The sequence below is a fragment of the Diuraphis noxia genome, unplaced genomic scaffold (assembly GCF_037042655.1).
Source record: "Diuraphis noxia isolate RWA-SAM2 unplaced genomic scaffold, SU_Dnox_SAM2 contig0005, whole genome shotgun sequence".
Lineage (NCBI taxonomy): Eukaryota > Metazoa > Arthropoda > Insecta > Hemiptera > Aphididae > Diuraphis > Diuraphis noxia.
In genome coordinates this window covers 6,477,551-6,496,000 of record NW_028301715.1, presented here as the reverse complement: position 1 = coordinate 6,496,000, position 18,450 = coordinate 6,477,551, and the positions used below count along the sequence as shown (strand labels likewise).

The following is an 18,450-nucleotide window of genomic DNA, read 5'->3' as shown; positions in this document are numbered from 1 at the left end:
CATTGAACCACAACGAATAAATTAATGTTATTAATTTTTGTCGAAGAATAGAAGTTTATGATGTATAATGAATAATTGTATGGTATATTATTGTCACAATCCATATTGTGAACACATTATGTAATTATATTATATTATCGATTTCATCGGACGGCTGTTATTATATAACCGCGTTTGCTTGAAAATTGATCAACACGAGCAATCACATTAATTACGAGTGTGGACTAAAATAATACTATTTATGTGACAAAGGCTCACGTGCGTGACACGTCTTGCGGCGACCACGTGGTCTACACAGGAATGTAAATATTTATTGTTTGCGCAGCAAAGGTCAACGCATTATTATGAACATATATATATATATGTTACGGTAAAAGATGAATATTGGTGAATGTCGTCATTCTCCGGTGAATGACGTCTTTTACCAAATTGATTCGATTAAGTAGGTAAATGATGTAAAAAACCAAATTTTAAATTCAAATGTACATCTTTCACCGGTCATTGATGTAATTTACCAAAACTAGTGGTAAATGATGATAAATCTCAAATAATACACTGATTTTTTACTATAGGTAGGTACTATTTATAATAATGATTTATTATTAATACAATTTTTATTTGTACAATTTTGGTTAACATGACATTTTGAATTGCACAACATTTCTGCTGCATTGCAATCAATTTTTTAAGTACCACAACCAGTTTTGCAGTTGCATCGATTAAATCCTTGATGACCAGCATTCCATGTCCTGCTGCAGCTTCTCTTAATGTTATTTCCCTGTCTTTAATTTTTTTCATGGCTTCATCTAGCTCTAGGAATTTTTCTTTACACGGAGAAATTTGTGCTCGTGTATATTTGTGTTTCAACACCCCATATTCTGTACCTGGTTCAAACATTCGGGTATTTATTTAATTTAAATTAAATAAACATTATCAAATTAAAATTACCTTACATAATTTATACATGTCATCTTCGCATGAAATAATAACAGCAAGTAAATTACGCGGAGAACCACGTGCTCTATCAACATCTAATATTGGGACACGAACAGTTGTACCGACATCAAGCTTTGAAATTTTTTTTAAACATCATTCTCCAATTAAACTGGTGATTGACGACAATAACCGGAGAATGTCTGAATTTACAACGTTTACCAATTTTTAGGTAAATGATGTCATTTACCGGGGAATGACGTCTTTTACCACGTTTACATCATTCACCGTAACATATACATAAACAAGTACTACCCACACGTCCCATAAATACAAAGGAAAACAATAAACCGTTTCGTTTTCCAATACGCCATTCGACTGTGCGAGTACATGTCGTTAATTTCACGTTTTATGTTAATAAAATTGTAAATTTACGAGATTAATTAATAGCACCCTATGCTGCAGCGACCAAAACGGGAACTCCTCCCATGGATTCCATTCAAAAGTTTTTATCTGAATTTATTTCTAATTTTAATTCTCTAATTACCCCTCTAATCAATATCCTTACGGAGATCATTAATAAACGTTTCTGCCCATAGCGATTGGGTTTTGCTTTTTCTCCTTTTTATCTTTTCATTTTATATCAAAGCTTATCTACAATTTAATTATCCATATTTCTTAGTTTATAGATATATATATATTTAATTTGTTATCTTATCTTTTTATTACATTTTGATCATTCCTTTTAGGCTAACTTAACTTATTGTATCATTATAAATATTGTAACTGTTGAGCCATAATAGTAGTTGACTGAAGGCTAATAAAAAATAATAAAAAAAAAAAAAAAAAATTAATAGCACAAACAAGAGCGAATCTTACCTCAAAAGAATAATAACATTTTGTAGGTTTACACAAGGTCAATATGGACTATCTTCTCTTGCAATATTATCGATTGAGAAAAAAATATTAAAAGACTTAAAATGAGCCATGATTTTTACAATAAAGTGACGAAAAAATGTGTTGAAAAAGAAAGAAGAATTGATTTCATTTATATATTATAGAAAAAATATGAAGGTAAATTATTTTAGTTAAGAGTTTTATTCAAGTCTTAATTAAAATTATTAAAGTATCATTTATTAATTATAAATTAAAAATAACTATAATACATTATTATAAATGAGCATAACCGAAATCAGCATTCGCCACTGCAATGAGAGCGATCGCTGTCTGTATTTTTTTCCTTTTTTTTAATTATCATTAGCTTCTGGTGTAACTATGATAGCTCAACAATTATCAAAATATAACAGAGATGATTAAAATATACATTTCGATCGCTATCTATATTAGTGAATTATATACATCACACCATAATAGGCGCCTATTAGTATCGTTTGGTTTTAATTAATCTCGTAAATACAAAAGCTCACACATATTATTATGAATACTCTGATTCATACCGTTTGTTGTTTAACCGACGTCGTCTGAAATGAATAATATTTTAATATACATATACATATGTATATATACAATATACATATACCTACAATGTGTCAATGTGCATATATTATGATATGTTGACATTTGGTGAGTGGTGAACTGGTGACCTAAGGGCTACAGTCTTGAATCGAATTATAGTCTGTTTGCAAAAGACTGAAAACGACGATTATAATATAATTTTATCGACGACGACGGTGGCGTTCACGTTTTTTTATTATAGAAAGTACGATACACGATAACCATCGAACTCAACAACAAAATTTAAAAAAATAAAAACCTTTAACCTAGATCAGTAGAGGTAAATTGAACTAAAATTTAAAACAAACAAAGATATGATTTTAACTATATGAGCAAACAATTAAATGGCGTGCAATTTTAACATATTCTATAAAATATAATAACAATATAATATAGAACTACAGTTTAAAATTTGAAGTTTGAAAGATATTAAATATAGCAGTTTTCGTGAAACGAATGTTGATAGTGAATTGTGATGAACTGATAAATTGTAATTTAGAAAATGATGAGTAATCAACATCAATCCAAATAGAGTAAGAATACTTGACCATTTTTCTAAAGTTACAACAAAAACTACAATCCAAATAAGACGTGTGATGTAAAAACATAAAGCTTATTCAACATTATTTAAATTTTAGAGTAAATTTAATATATTAATTTAAAAAAGTATTGGATTTAGTATCTATCTAAAACTGTTTGTTCCGTTTTTTTCTATATATAAAAATGGTTGGTATAAAAAGGCCTCTTTGCGGTTTATCAAAGAATAATCTATTGTCTTTACTCATTAATTAATTATGCATCATACACAAGACGGATAAGTACACTTTTGAATTATGACGATTAAAATATTTTATATTATAATGATAAATTGTTATTCGAACGTTCACGTTGTAATCAGGGCCGTATTAAAGGGTGGTTCGGAGCGGCAATTATTCCCCTCCCCTGATTGTCAATATTTTTAAGGAAACTATAAAATAGTTTTTTGAAAAATTATAAGTCATATTAATAATTCAAATATATTATATATTATTATTATTAAAATAAACTGGAATAAAAATTATATAAAATATTTCATATTATGCTATATATTTTATGTATTCATAATATATTAGTATATTAACTATATTCTGTTATTTGTTATACCTATTATAATATGAGTATGTTAATATTATTTACCAGTCACTGCATTTGCTGGTTTTTTTTTTAAACTAAATTGGATACCATAAATCCCTATGATTAATAATACTTACTAAGTAGTTATACAATTAATAATAAACAATGTAGAAGAGGCGCCCAAAATCATAAATACGGCTCTGCTGGTTATTATAATAATATACGTTATAAACTATCACAAGTTATTAGAGCATCGACAGAGTTAAAAAATAAATGAAAAATAACTATATTTTAATATAATATAGATAATAATTAAGTCAAATTATTGAAAATGTATATACACGCGCGGTGACTACTGACTACTTTATTTTGAAAACAATCGACATTTCGCTGTTTCGCTACACTTTCAAAACAAAGTACACGTTACACTGATATAAAACACAGGTAAATCTTCTAATCAAGTACTTATAGCTCTGCAATTGAGGCTGCGGGTCTTAAAGTAAAAAATATTTGTAACAAAAAAGTTCATATTTTCTTCGATGAAAAACGAGCTTCATATGCAGTGGAATGTGTTACACGACTATATTATTATTTGTGTAAAATATAGGTTTCGACTTAATAGTATTATGTATATGTCTTTTACGCCTTCATCGTTATATTATATTAAATCGTACCTATACGGTTTTTGGGGCTTCAATGTGCACTCTAGACTCCGTTAAGTATATGAATATATATAATATCGAATATCGATCGCCGAGCTGATATATAACACAAATATGTACAATAATTATATAGTACCCGACATGCAGAAAGTAGGTATATATAATATACTGGTTAGATCATTTCGAGGGTTTCCATCGGAGCAACCAAAGCCATGTTTCCGGATTATATATAGGTTAGCCATAATCCGACATGAATATAATATTCTAAACACAATCATCTTGGATAAAAGTAAACTTAATATAGGTACCAGTTTTTTTTTATATTTGTTTAAATATATTCAATCTGTTTACAATAAAAAACAATAGGTAAGTAACCTATTGTTTTTTATTAAGTAACAAGGATAACATAGAAAATATACAAACATGAATAACGTGAAGAGGAGACCGTTCATTAACGGAACCTCAGAAATTTTTTTCCCCCTATTTTAGGAGATCTCTAGACCATATTTATGACGTTAGACAATAAGAAAAATAGTATTAAATTATTTTTTATAATAATCTCGATGCGTAATTTTTCAAAAGTATATATAAAGCGCAATATTATGTAACTATTAAACGAGAGCTTATTGGTTTCTGATTTTAACGTTTAAAAAAAAGTTCAATTTTATAATCGAGTCCTCTAGAATGCGTTTGTTATTAATCCATGAACTAGGCCATAGCTCATATAAATACCTTATAACTCGTCTTATTAATAATAGTATATTATTATAACAATGGTAATAATATAAAGTCCAAAATGTATTCAAATATTATATCATACTAAAATGTGCGCATAGATTTATATAATTTATATTTAAGCAAAATATATATTGTAATTATGTACTTCAGGACTCAGGTAACCTATACAATCTATTAACGAGTATACAAATTGTAGTGGAATAGATATACCTACACTAAAGTCATTGTACAACAATATGTCTACTTTAAAAGAGTTCAAAATGCCTAAACTACTCATCGTTGGCTCTGAAAGTAAAAGAATGACATTGAACCACAAAAAAAAAATCGTATTCATATTGAGAACCTTATATTGATTTCTGATTCTAATGTACCTTTATACCTCGACCGTGTTTACAAACATTTTGGCTTTGCCTGTAGATGAGTGCCTACATTCGTTTTACGTCCAAATGCAACGGGCACTTTAGGCCTAACATACCTAAAACTTGGGTTCATTCTGTAGATCATTAACTATAATATTGATAAAGTTCAGCTTTTATATATTATAAATAGGTCCCAGAACTCGATGATATAAAAATATATTTTAAAAATGCATAAAATGAAATTAAAAATGTTTATTTTACTGTAAAAATTAATAAATAATGTTTTGATACAAAAATTATTAAAACCATTATATTGTATTATTATTATTTATTATTATCATTTAAATTATTAAATTTTTATTTAACTAAATATTAATATTAATATTAAAAATACTACTTTTAGTAAAATTTCTTTTTTTTTTTTGTCATATTTCTAGTTTACGTGACAACAAAAAAAGGCCAATGAACGTTGATAATCAACAAGCTAATGGAAACTGCATGTGTAACTTTCAACAAAAAAAAGAAAGTATGTGAAAAAGTGGAAAAATGAATAAAATGCACCAAAAATACTAAAAAATTAGACGACCGTATATCATAAAAGTCCATAAGAATTTAAAAAATGTAAAACTAAAATTCTAATAAAAATCTAATATAATTGTACACGATAAGATATATTATATTTATGGTGGAAATCAGTATCACAATATGAGTGAGCTGAACTTCTGTAGGTAGTGAAATTGGCGAAATATATTTTTATTTACAATAAGAGCGTTTTTTAAATTTTAAATACCTAAGCGTCCTAAACATTTTAAATTTCAAACTATCACATTTTAAAATTTTAATATCATAATTTTATTATTTCAACAATTGATTTTGAAATTTCACACGAAATAGTTTTTTAATTACAGCTTTAAAAATAATGTACATCTCCACTTATATATTTGGGAAAAAAAAAGAGTGATTTGGATGGGTGACATAATATACTATTGGCAATCTCTATGACTACGCACTATTGCTACGACATAATTTGGTTAGATAGCGATAATCGGTTGACAACGCACGTACCGTAGATAATTTAATATAGAGAAAAAAAATTATAATCAAATTTATCGATACTTCATTATTACACAAATTTACTCGAGTAACATAATTTAATATATAAAATTGAGCAAAATTATTTTTATTACAGTTGCAGCAAGAATATTATGTAATGAACAAATATGTATACACAACATTTGAGCAAATTTCCACCATTCAAGCCAAACACATATTCTATTATATAGTAATCTCAAGTAGCCGTTCTTAACAGACTAATACATTAACTACTTTATTTTTAAAAACTAATAAAAGATTCATTGTGCCCAGCATATAACAATAATATACCAAGTACTTGAATAATATTAAATTTGAATATCATTTAATTATTAATCAAACATAAAGATTATAAATTGTTGAGGTATATTTTCTATTTATTTAAATTTGCTGAATACAGACGTTATTATAAAACCAGGTAAAAATATTTAACACGTGTTTCTTCAATAATTTACGTTTGTTTTTATTTTTCTACTAAATATTCAAAAAGATATTAAGCAAAAATAGTTTTACTGAAAAATAGCTTCTGTTGTCAGTCATCAATACGACAGTTAGTTTAACAAAGGTTAAAAGATTTATGTAATATTTTATAAAACGATCAGTGAATGTGATACCGACAATAGCGTTGTAAATTATTTTATTTAAACGCATATTATAATGAATATATACTTACAATATTAAAATAACAGTTTTTTTTATACACTCTAAAGAAAATAGTGCAGTGTATGGAAAATTAAAAATAATCGTTTTGTTAATTTATTTTGTTTTGATTATTATTTACGGTCAGTAGAGCAGCAATGGAAAAAATCTCAAATATTTTTGGCTTCCAAATAAAAGAAACTGAGCCAATAAAAATATTGTGAAACGTAAATGTTTAAACTCAAGTAACACATTTTCAACATTTTTTTTTTTTTTTAATCCGACGAATAGTAATTGTTTTCTGTCGATCGTGTAGAATAAACTTTAAACAGAATGATTTTTTACTGCACACATTATCTTATTTCGGCATACTTGTTTTAGTTTTGACAAAAAGTTTTTATGCATACACCATTATTTACCACACATTTATGTTTTATAATTGGAAATTATTTCATTATTATAATAGTTAATAATAATAAAGAACCCAATTTAAATTGTTTATAAGTCAAGCAACTGGTGTATACAAGATTTTTAAAAATATTGCTCCCATCGTTTCCTTATTTAATAAACACTTAAATAAGAAAATATTTGGTCCAATAATTTTTGATTATTATGAACCATTATTCTTCAAAATCACAAAAATTAACTGATTATTTTTACTGAGAATTTATGATTTATTTTTTTTTAAATTTCCCCTTTGTGTGTTCAAATATTATCGTTGCCGTCACGTCGTGATGAAAAAAGCGGTCAAATGAACATTTTTATAATATTTTAGATTAGTAAAAATCTAATTTTTTTTTAATTTTTCGCTTGAACACATTTTGAATAGGTACAACGCTGAGCTGTCTGGCAAATCGCGACAACTTGGAAAAAAATTTTAGATGTACCTACACAAATTTAAAATTGATCATTCAACCATTTTGCACGACGATTACCGATGTATTATGTATTTTATTTTTATCAGATCAGACGCCTATATATATATATATATATATATATATATTTAGGTAAATTTTTCAGTTTAAAATAAAGCATTGTTATCGTAAATACGTTTACAATAATGGCATTTTATATATTGTATTTAGCTACAGGTCGATCATCTATTAATGTTTAATGTATTTGATTTTGTGCTCGGCACAGTTTTTTTTCCTGTGTCGTCTTAAACGTTTTGTTAAAACAAAAGTAACGGTTTACCAATATATACATAAAAAACCAGTTAACAATACACAATGGACAGTTTCTCGTATATGCTGCAGACTGCAAGAGTTTATCGGTATACCTGTTACCGTGATTTATATACCTGCATATTCTCTGCAGCACAAGCAATTGGCCGGTTTCATCGTACCAATAGTAATCTGTATTATATTATACTGTAAGACACTTAATTCGCATACTATTTTGTTTGTTTTACCCGCTTTACAAAGATATTATCAAGTTTGGTAAAGTTGTTTTATAGATTAATAGGTGACATGCAGTCCAGTGGCGTATAATATATATTCATGAGGGTATTTTAGGCACTTCAACACACCCCCCCCCCACCCATCAGCCATATGTATTCAAAGCCTTAATAAATAAAATGTAAGCAAAAATAATTACAAAAAACATTAGAGAGGGTATTAAAATATAATAATATGATTTAGATTTCTAAAAAATATGTTTTGTCATTTGTGATAAAGTGAATGGAGAGTGTGCTAAGCCCCCTCCCACATGTTGCATTTAAATATAAAATTAAATCACCCTCCTAGAAAAAAAAAGAATCCTGGCTCCACACACCTGCAAGCAACACCCACTACTAACGGACAATAAATGATGTTAATTTTGGCAGAACACCTACGTTTAAGTTTGCCAGATCGACAAACGCCGTTATAAGAAATTTAAGTTTTGCCATTAACCAGTTAACTCGTGTGTTATCGCAAAGAAGATGGCTGGAAGAGGTCAACAATACGCATATTATTAAACGAATAACCTAACCTGATCAACGAGACCTACACGCTGCATTAATACACATACAATATGTACACTGCAAGTACAATCGGCAACTATCATAAATATTGAATCAATTTATCGATATCTCCGTCTTTTTTTTTTTATTCCATACATAGGTACGTACCTATAATTATAGTTGATAAACTACGTGACGACTCCGTGTGCCAGTATAATTATATAATAAATATTTGCATACTATTATAGTCATCGTGTGTTAAACAAATTCATTAGAAATTAAAATTCAATGGACGTGTATAATATACACTATACAGAGCACGTGATCTTACATCAAAACCTAAAACATCTAACCTAATGTACACAGAGACCCTAACACATTGTGATATATTATAATATGCGAATAGTTATTTAAATGTTTTACAAATGTTTAAATTGCGTGGTGAAAAATGCATAACAAATACGTTAAAGTGTTATAATATTGGTACCGCATGCACAATATATAGTACGAGCAATAATACAACAAGAACGTGTTCCGATTTTGATTTCGAAAAAAAGCTTAGCCCACCCAATCACCTCCCCCCCTATTTACATTTATGGTTTCATAAGTATTGTAGGTACCTATAATCGAGTATTCAGTATAAATTATTTATAACTATCTGTGACCGATTTGAGATTTCAAATTTGTAGAAAACGAATACCAATTCACCAAATCTCTGCACAAGGAAATAATAAATCAAAAATATTTCAAGCAACAATAGATTATCAGATGTAAACATCATAAAGCACATAAATGTCGACGTATATGTTTTTATATATATAGTATATAGTCATCGGTTAATGAGAGTGTGAATAAAAATCCTTGAAACTGCACGAGAATGGACCAAAATCATAATAATTGCTGCATCGCCACAGATGGTCTGCCCTACAGCCGTGGAAGTAATAACTAATAATCCGGGCACTGTTGATTGTAAACATTGTCGTTTTGTTTACACGACGAAAAACGTTGATGTCTCTTTTATTATTTTCATAAAATAAAATTTAGGATTTTTAATAACGTGTGTAGGGCGGGACACGAGGCACATGCGGTTGGTTTGTTGGTTCGTTGTTTATTATACCTAGGTATATTTAAAGTGCTATAAAAGTGGATTAAATATAAAGGAACACAAATGCAACGCGTCCTTATACTGATGAGAGCCTTTTTAACTAATGAGAAACTTTAAACGAAATATTATTATCTAATTTGACAAAAAAATAAAAAACTTGGGCCAGATAATTAATTCATAGCAATATTGTAGATTTCAGTGTGGAAATGGTATCGCAAAAAGTTACAAGTTTCACTGCAAGAGATAGATAATTTTATTGAATTCCTGTAAATACTTATTAAGTATGATTCAAACAGTCTGCAACAGTATATGTATCGTTTCGAAAATTCGATTTCGGATTTTTAATCATCTTAATAGTACAGTAACAGATCCATTTAAAAAATATATTATAGTGCAATTTAGGGGTTTTGGTACCTAAAGGAAATTCAAAAAACGGTGGATTTTTTAATTTATTTTTTTTTTTACAAGCGCAACTTAGGAATTTAGAAGTGTTAATGTACTTTCTACACACCTACTGTGAATATGTGACAGTTTTAAAAATGACTTTAAATTTTTTGTCATGTTTACTTATTGAGATCGACTTTTTATCGTTATTGATTTCATTTCTTCTCTACACTTATTTTTCTTCTATCAATACCCACCCGTGTTTAACTTAAGTTAAAACAATTGTTTTCAGAGTAAAACTTAGACACATACAAGCCACTGTAACCGAAAGGATCTGAGAATGTTCAAAACCTAAGTGTATTGATAATTGATATTATAATATTATACATGACGTTAACGTGCAACGGAATCGTAATAAAAAAAAAGGAAATAAATCGAATTACGTTACCGAATGAAACTTACTATAGTAGTTATTACTAAATTGAAACACAAGCATTATTTTCAGTTTGTTCGCTCTGCAAATTAAAAAAATAGATTTTTTTTATTATTAACTGCTTATAGTGATAGCTCAACAATTATCAAAACATAACAAAGATAATCAAAATATAAATTTCAAAATAATAACCATGAAACATAGCTAGTGATTTAGATATGGTAATAAAGGAGTGTACTAGATAAAAATAAAAATGTATCGAAAACTGTTTAAATGAATAATAGCTTAAATAGAGCATTTATAGACTTTGGTAAAAATCGTAAAGTTAATTCGATACATTTTAAAAATATTATGTATAATGTTCCGTACAAATGGCGAAATTTTAATTGAATATAAAAACTGTATATTATACAGGGTGATTCTTTTAAGTGGGTACACTAATTATCTCGAAAAGAATTTACTTTTTTCGAAATAAATTTTTTTGCATGGTTTCAAGTTGTTAAAAAATCAACGTTTTTATTAAAAAAATATTTTTTATACTTATCATTTTTTAAGTTTTTTACTTTTTCGAATGACAACATAGAGTTTAAATTTCATATTCTGCTACGTTGGTTTTTTAACAACTTGAAACTATGTAAAAAAATATTTTGAAAAAAGTAAATACTTTTCGAGATAATTAGTGAACCCACTTAAAAGAATCACCATGTATATAATCTATATATTATATATAGGTACATCAAGAATTGGCTTTAATCTGCAGAATATATAATAATAACATTAATAAGTGATCAAAATGCGGGTATCTGCAGCATGGTTTACATTTTTAATAATACTAGACTCCACATCTGTCGATCGGTATTACGATAATAAAATTAATGTATAATTAATGTACGACATAAGTGTATACTCTACAATGAAAAAAAAAACGCAACATTTATAATTTCGCGTGTAAATGGAAAATCATACAATTTAGTGACCTGCGGGCTGCGAGCCGCACAACAATGTAGAAAAAAAGTGATAATCTCTGCGGAACTATAGACGATTAATCTGTCGAACTTCCGGCGATTTACACGCACGATAACATCGGATATGCATAGCAATCAATTGACGTGCAAGGGTTATTATGATTTAAATTATTATTCACATCAATACGTGATTTGTCATATTATAATATGCAAAAATAATAAAATAAAATTATTCAAATTTACGCCGTAATATAGTACGTACGTATATAATTCAATATTATGCGAGAGTGCGGAAACAATAGGAGGTACGTCAATGAATATCATAATATAACACATCGTAAAAACTAAAAAGTTGTGGTCTCCAATTATTACCGTTACCACAACGGGATAATTATTGGTAGTAGCAGTATAATCTATAGTATTTGTAATAGTTGTAGTGTTATAATAAATGATAATAAGCGTGAATATATTAATTATAACATTCAATTGAAGGCAATAACTCACAGACAGACAGACAGACATAATGATATATATAAATAGGTATAGGTACCTATGTAGTAAACGTTGTAATAATTGATATTGTAATATTTCCATGATGGCTGTCGTAAATGTTGCAACTGCTACCTGTAGTTATATTACCTATCCGTTTTAACATTAAGTGTAGAAAAATATGTAAATTACATTTTGTAAAAATAAAAATAATAAATTATGTACGGGAGTATGAGGCGCGTATGGCACATAAAAAAATAAAAATAATGATTTATATCTATTTACTTCTCCTCGCTTTTTAACCAATTTATTCGATGTAATGTGATGTCGTTATATTATATTAATAATTAATATAGTCTATTATATGCACGTTAGAACGATAAATAATAGTTTAATATAAATCTACTAAGCTAATCGGATTTGTTTATGAAATAACAACTGGTGTGCATCATCATAGTGTACGTTAAAAAGTTCAATGACATATATCATAGCTGTAAATTATTTTGTGTCGACAATAGCAAATTAAAATATTACAATTTTTCAATTAAACAGCATAATAATTATATTTTATTATCATGCGAATTGAAATGTGAATAAATGACACATGGTATAAAAGAGATAATATTTTCGAATTTTTAAAAGTTATATTACATAACGAATATTTTTAACTTTTAATAAAAAAAAAAAATTGAATTAATGAAATGCCACTAATGACTTGGTTATATTATATTTGAATTTCAACCAAACAACCCAAAAACATATGGTAACATAAAATAATATGTAAGACACGTAAAAATGTAAACATGATATAAAACAATAACTCACTAATGGATAACGAGTCGGTTTGACTTAGCAAAAAATACCTCTATCGCAAGAAAGATGCCCCCGACTAACATCCACCAATGATAATCTTTCTGCCTTGTAAATATTTTTAAAGTTTTATGTTACACACTAATCTATTGTTGAAAATCGAACGGCATTAATTTATAAATAAAAATGACTATTATTTCATCTTTAGTTGAAAATTTGATTTTTCACACATAAGTTACTCAATGAAAACAAAAGACTTGAATATATAAAATTTTTATAAAATTAACGGTTTGTCTTTAATTTGTACGCATAACTACACGATATGATATCACGAAGACGAAAACGTTCGTCTAACCCATACCCACGCGAATTATTCTGTTTACGAGAGATGATAATAATAAATTAATATTATAATAATAATATAAATCGTATACTAGCTCTTTAGGGGACGACGGCGGAATTTTGTGCGCGGCGATTTTGTTTTTTCATTTACATATATAAACGCCACGTGGTCTTATACACAGGTATAGAACATAGGTAGATGCATATTCCAACACATATTAATATACGCCCATAACTGTCTATACAGGGTGTAACAGAAATGTATGACAAATGAAACACATAAAAGATATGACATTTTGTCGTATATTTCTGTTAAACGCTGTATAGTCGGTCGTTGCCAGTTGTTGTCTAAAACATTATAAACATGTCCGTTGTTTCTATAATATTATTGTGATACATTACATCAATATCATAATATTATAATATTTTCGTATTTATTTCTGCACATTTTATTTTTTTCCTTTTACCTATATTACGACAATGGACAAAGTCAAAAAAATATTTTAATTTTGTCCATCACAACAACCGCCGCACACGATACAATAATAACTGCACAACACAGTATAGTGTGTACGATTTGTGATGAGTGGGTTATACACACTATGGTTGTAATATTTTATTATATATTTATGGTATATTATAATAATATGATAATATGTAAAACGTGTCCTGCACATAGTTTTCCCACTGAACACTACATCATAGCGTCGGTGCACAATCAATAAAAAAAATCAAAAAAAAAAAAACGCAACAGCGACATTGTACGGAGTTGGAGGGCTTCCAAAACTGATTTCCTTTATATCTACATAGTACATATGTACCTATATAAATGCAATCGTCTAAATACATTTAAAAATTCCTCCGAGAAATAAATTACACTAGTAAGATATGGTATAAGGTGTATAATTGGTCGTTACTTGGTAACTTATTTATGTTACGCGTTTGCCGTATTAAACTGAGTTGCAATAAACATATTTTCAAACTTATTTTTAATTCCAAACCATATTATACCATTTAGCAGCAATTCTGAACGTGAGAGGAATTTCCGCAGCCGATAATTCGAGTATAGGCGTGAGTAGGAATACATGGAATTTATATATTAAAAATTGTACAATAATATTGGCCTAAATTAAGAAGAATAACATAATTGTTTTAAAAAATATCGACAAACAAAAACAATATTATTTTTCAATCATGCTGATATTTTTTTAATTAAATATTTTATATATTAGTATCAAGAGTTAGGAAAATTAAAATTAGTGACCCAAAATTGTAATTTTAATGATACACAACAAGTATAGCTCTATATTAAATTATTATAGTCAATATAGTCTTACCGTTTCACATCATTTCAACACATAACATTTCTAAACTTTCATAGCTACCTACTGTACAAGTTTAACTAAAATCCAAACATTTCAAACTGTTTATGACGATATAATCTACACATTTACAACTCACTAAAATAAAATTACACTTTTTTAATGCTCTAATCAAAATGTGTACGACACTATTATTGTTCACACAGTTTAGGTATAACAAGTGCAAATGTTTGCTCATAAACTTTATTAACTAAATCATTATTCAATGTCGGAAACTGCAATTGACAGATAACAGCATTGCCATTTGTGGTCAGTTAAATTGTATTTATTTATTTTTAACAATATACTTTAGTCTTTAGCTAAAGTCTAGTTTATGTTATGTAGGTTTAGACAAAATTAAAATTGTAATAGTGCTGTATTTCTGCAGTTCGATACATAATAACTTTAAAAAAAAAAAAAACAGTTTTAGAAGGACCATTATTTTACGATGATGAAAAAGGTATGATTATTAATTATAATCATAGTTTAAAAGAAATATGTTGCAAGGTATACTAGAATTTTCATAGACTTAATGAAAACTAAAGCCCATAAATAATAATTAAAAATTATATAGTCAGACATTATATTATTTAATTTTTTTGTAAAAAATAATGAATAAAAGGATATTTTGTGAAAAATAAAATCAAAAAATGTTAAGTGTTATTTAAATATTTCAGTTCATCGATTTCAATTATAATACTAAAAAAATTTTAATAAATTAAATATCAATGAAAACAGAATTTAATAGCTATACATTTTAGTTTATAATTTAATAGACATATTAAATAAAAAATTATAATGTACCATTAATAGGTTGTAGTTATCTACTATACAGTAAATATATAGGTTAGTAATAATACAAATCCGTTTGATCGTATTAGAGTTGTTAGAACATTATTTTAGAAATAGTTTTAATTGTATTTATTTTTCAGTAAACAATTTAAAAATAAACATACCTAAATCATAATAGTGCGCTCGTCTATAATAACGAAAGTTATTTGTTATGAAACAGTCACAATAACAATTTACATAAGTCTTAGTGCAAAATTATCATAAGAATAAACGAAGTTAGCGGTGTATGGATTATTCAATATTTTCAAGTTTTTTTAGGCATTTAAAATTATGGTTTAACATTGACGCATTGGTATTTGTATCTAAAATCCAAATAAATGTTTACTCCGCCAAATAAATAGCGTATGATGTCAAATCGAAATTTTTGTGCTGCAACTTTATAAAACAAAACAATTTTGACAATAATTTAATAAAATACCTAAATTTGTAGTCGTTACATTTTCATCAGCAAAAAAAAAAATACGGTTCACACACATTTTTACGAGTATATACATTCTGAAACATTTAAAACAAATCTTGCATATATTTTAATTTCAAAAAAGAATTTAAAAAATATCTGATTCTGTGATGAGCACTATCTTTATTTTTCGATACATGCAGGCTGGACACATTAAAAATTAGTTTAGACTTTTACATGCAGATGGTTCGCGATTTAAATAGGACAAACAGGTTAAAAATATATTGTAACACCTATTGTGGCTAAGAAAAAGCCGAAGATCAAACTGTGTCGTCACAATATTATTTTTAATTTACCTACTAATTGAAAAGTCATATCATTTTTATTATATTTTCTTTTTTTTTCTAGGTTTATTTATATTTTATGTTATTATTTATTATTAAAAAAAAATCTCCTTAACATTTAAATAAATGAATAAATTTTAATTGTATACAACATATTAAGTATGTTAAAAAAATTCTAACACTTAAAATTAAAAAAAAATATTTTGCTGGCCATGTTCAATATTTCGATCAACAGCAGCGGGTTGGGCATTGCTACTCTGTAGTTCATGGAAAGAATATTAAAACTAAATTTTATATTCTCTATGATAATATATTGTGTACACAACTATTTAAAAATAATTATTATTCCACATAGGTAATATCAAAAATTGAAAAAAGAACAATAAATTTAATTTCGTATATGAACACGCCTTGTAAGTCTATATATCAATAATAAAATACTGACTACACTTCTACGCACTGACTAGAGTCGTCATATTATAGTGACGAATTAGTTACCTATTAGTTTATTACTTATTATAAGGTAATTTCAATGATAATATTGAAGTATTCATTCATTTAAACTAATATATGATATTATGTAAATTTATTTTCATTTACGAAAAACACTTAATAGATAAAAAAAAATATTTGTTTTTATTCAATATTTTGTTATACATAATAGTTGGTATTATTACATCAATTTAGATGCACTTGTAAATAGGTGATAATAATGTGTATCATCGCTAACAAAAGATAAAACTCACAAATATATGTAAAAAAGGCATCTAATATCAAGTGCAGTAATACACCAATATTCATCACATAATAACCATGATATTAAATATTAAATGAAAAAAAACTCTTAATGTGATTTCTTCTCTTAATTCAATCGATTTAATTGTAAGCTTTTTTAAGTGTTATGATACTGATATGATTTTAATACCATATACTTACGTATCAACAACAATAATGGGTTGTTTTTTTTCTAACGTTAATATCCCGGATTACGAACAAATAACATATTAATAATTATATAAATGAAATAAATATCATTAACTTATATAAATCAAATATGATTGTATGTTAAACTATGATTTATATCGAACAGAATTTAGAAACAAACAAAAAACGTACTCGACAGTCGACACTGCAGATAGCAAGTATACTGTACTTTTTTTAAACCTGCTTCATTGCATAATATTAACATATATTGTTATATTTACTCAGATATCTACTTTATATTTTATAGTACTAGACTAGAAAACACAAAGTACAACTGGATTACGTGCATGGGTCGATAAAATATTGAAACAATTTTGACTAATTGCTCAAAGTATACTTGATACAAAACCGAACATGCACGACACTTAACATAATAATATGTATATACAATAGCAATGAGTTATAGTAGATTTTATGAAAAAATAAAAATAACTTTAAATTTTTTCTTAAAACAAAAAACGCGTATTATATCATTTGTCTTGAGATTTTTTTCTTCAAAATAAATAGTCAATTTCAAAATATTCAATAGAGACAATATTCTACGAATCCAATAATATTCTTAATCGCATTATTATATAGTCATCGGTAGTCGGTTAAACGTAAAAAATATTGCACTGACATACACGGTTGCTATAAATCTCCTTGTAGGTTAGGTATAGGATCCATGAATTATAAAACGAAACTAAGTGGCAGGATCAAAATCATCACTTTCTTTCTCTCTTTTGCTATCCAAAAATTCTGGTTAAAATCTATAATACATATAATCAGTTTCTTGACATTCGTAGGTATAATATTATGTTGCGCAACACTTGTTTTCTCCGGCCACATACTTCATACTATATTATAGTCGAAGGTATTGTAAGTATACACCGCGTGTCTCTATACTATTATTATAATTCAATAATATTAGACAGTTTCCGTAAGTTATAATTATTCATTTCCAAGCTTATGGCGTTTGTTTTGAGAAACGAACAGGACACACAAAAAAAAA

General features: G+C 27.1%; 2 protein-coding genes across 2 annotated transcripts in view; both read right to left on the bottom strand.

The window, feature by feature from the left end:
• LOC107163689 (proton-coupled amino acid transporter-like protein pathetic) overlaps positions 1 to 18,450 on the bottom strand; it is a 57,232-nt gene that overhangs the window by 27,167 nt on the left and 11,615 nt on the right. The window lies entirely within an intron of this gene.
• LOC149054816 (uncharacterized) lies at positions 163 to 12,533 on the bottom strand. Its single transcript, XM_089229115.1, has 3 exons — positions 12,431 to 12,533; positions 10,945 to 10,997; positions 163 to 884 (listed from the first exon to the last, which is right to left on the bottom strand). The coding sequence occupies exons 1-3, from the start codon at positions 12,472 to 12,474 to the stop codon at positions 580 to 582; spliced, it is 402 nt and encodes a 133-aa protein (XP_089085241.1). The 5' UTR covers positions 12,475 to 12,533; the 3' UTR covers positions 163 to 579.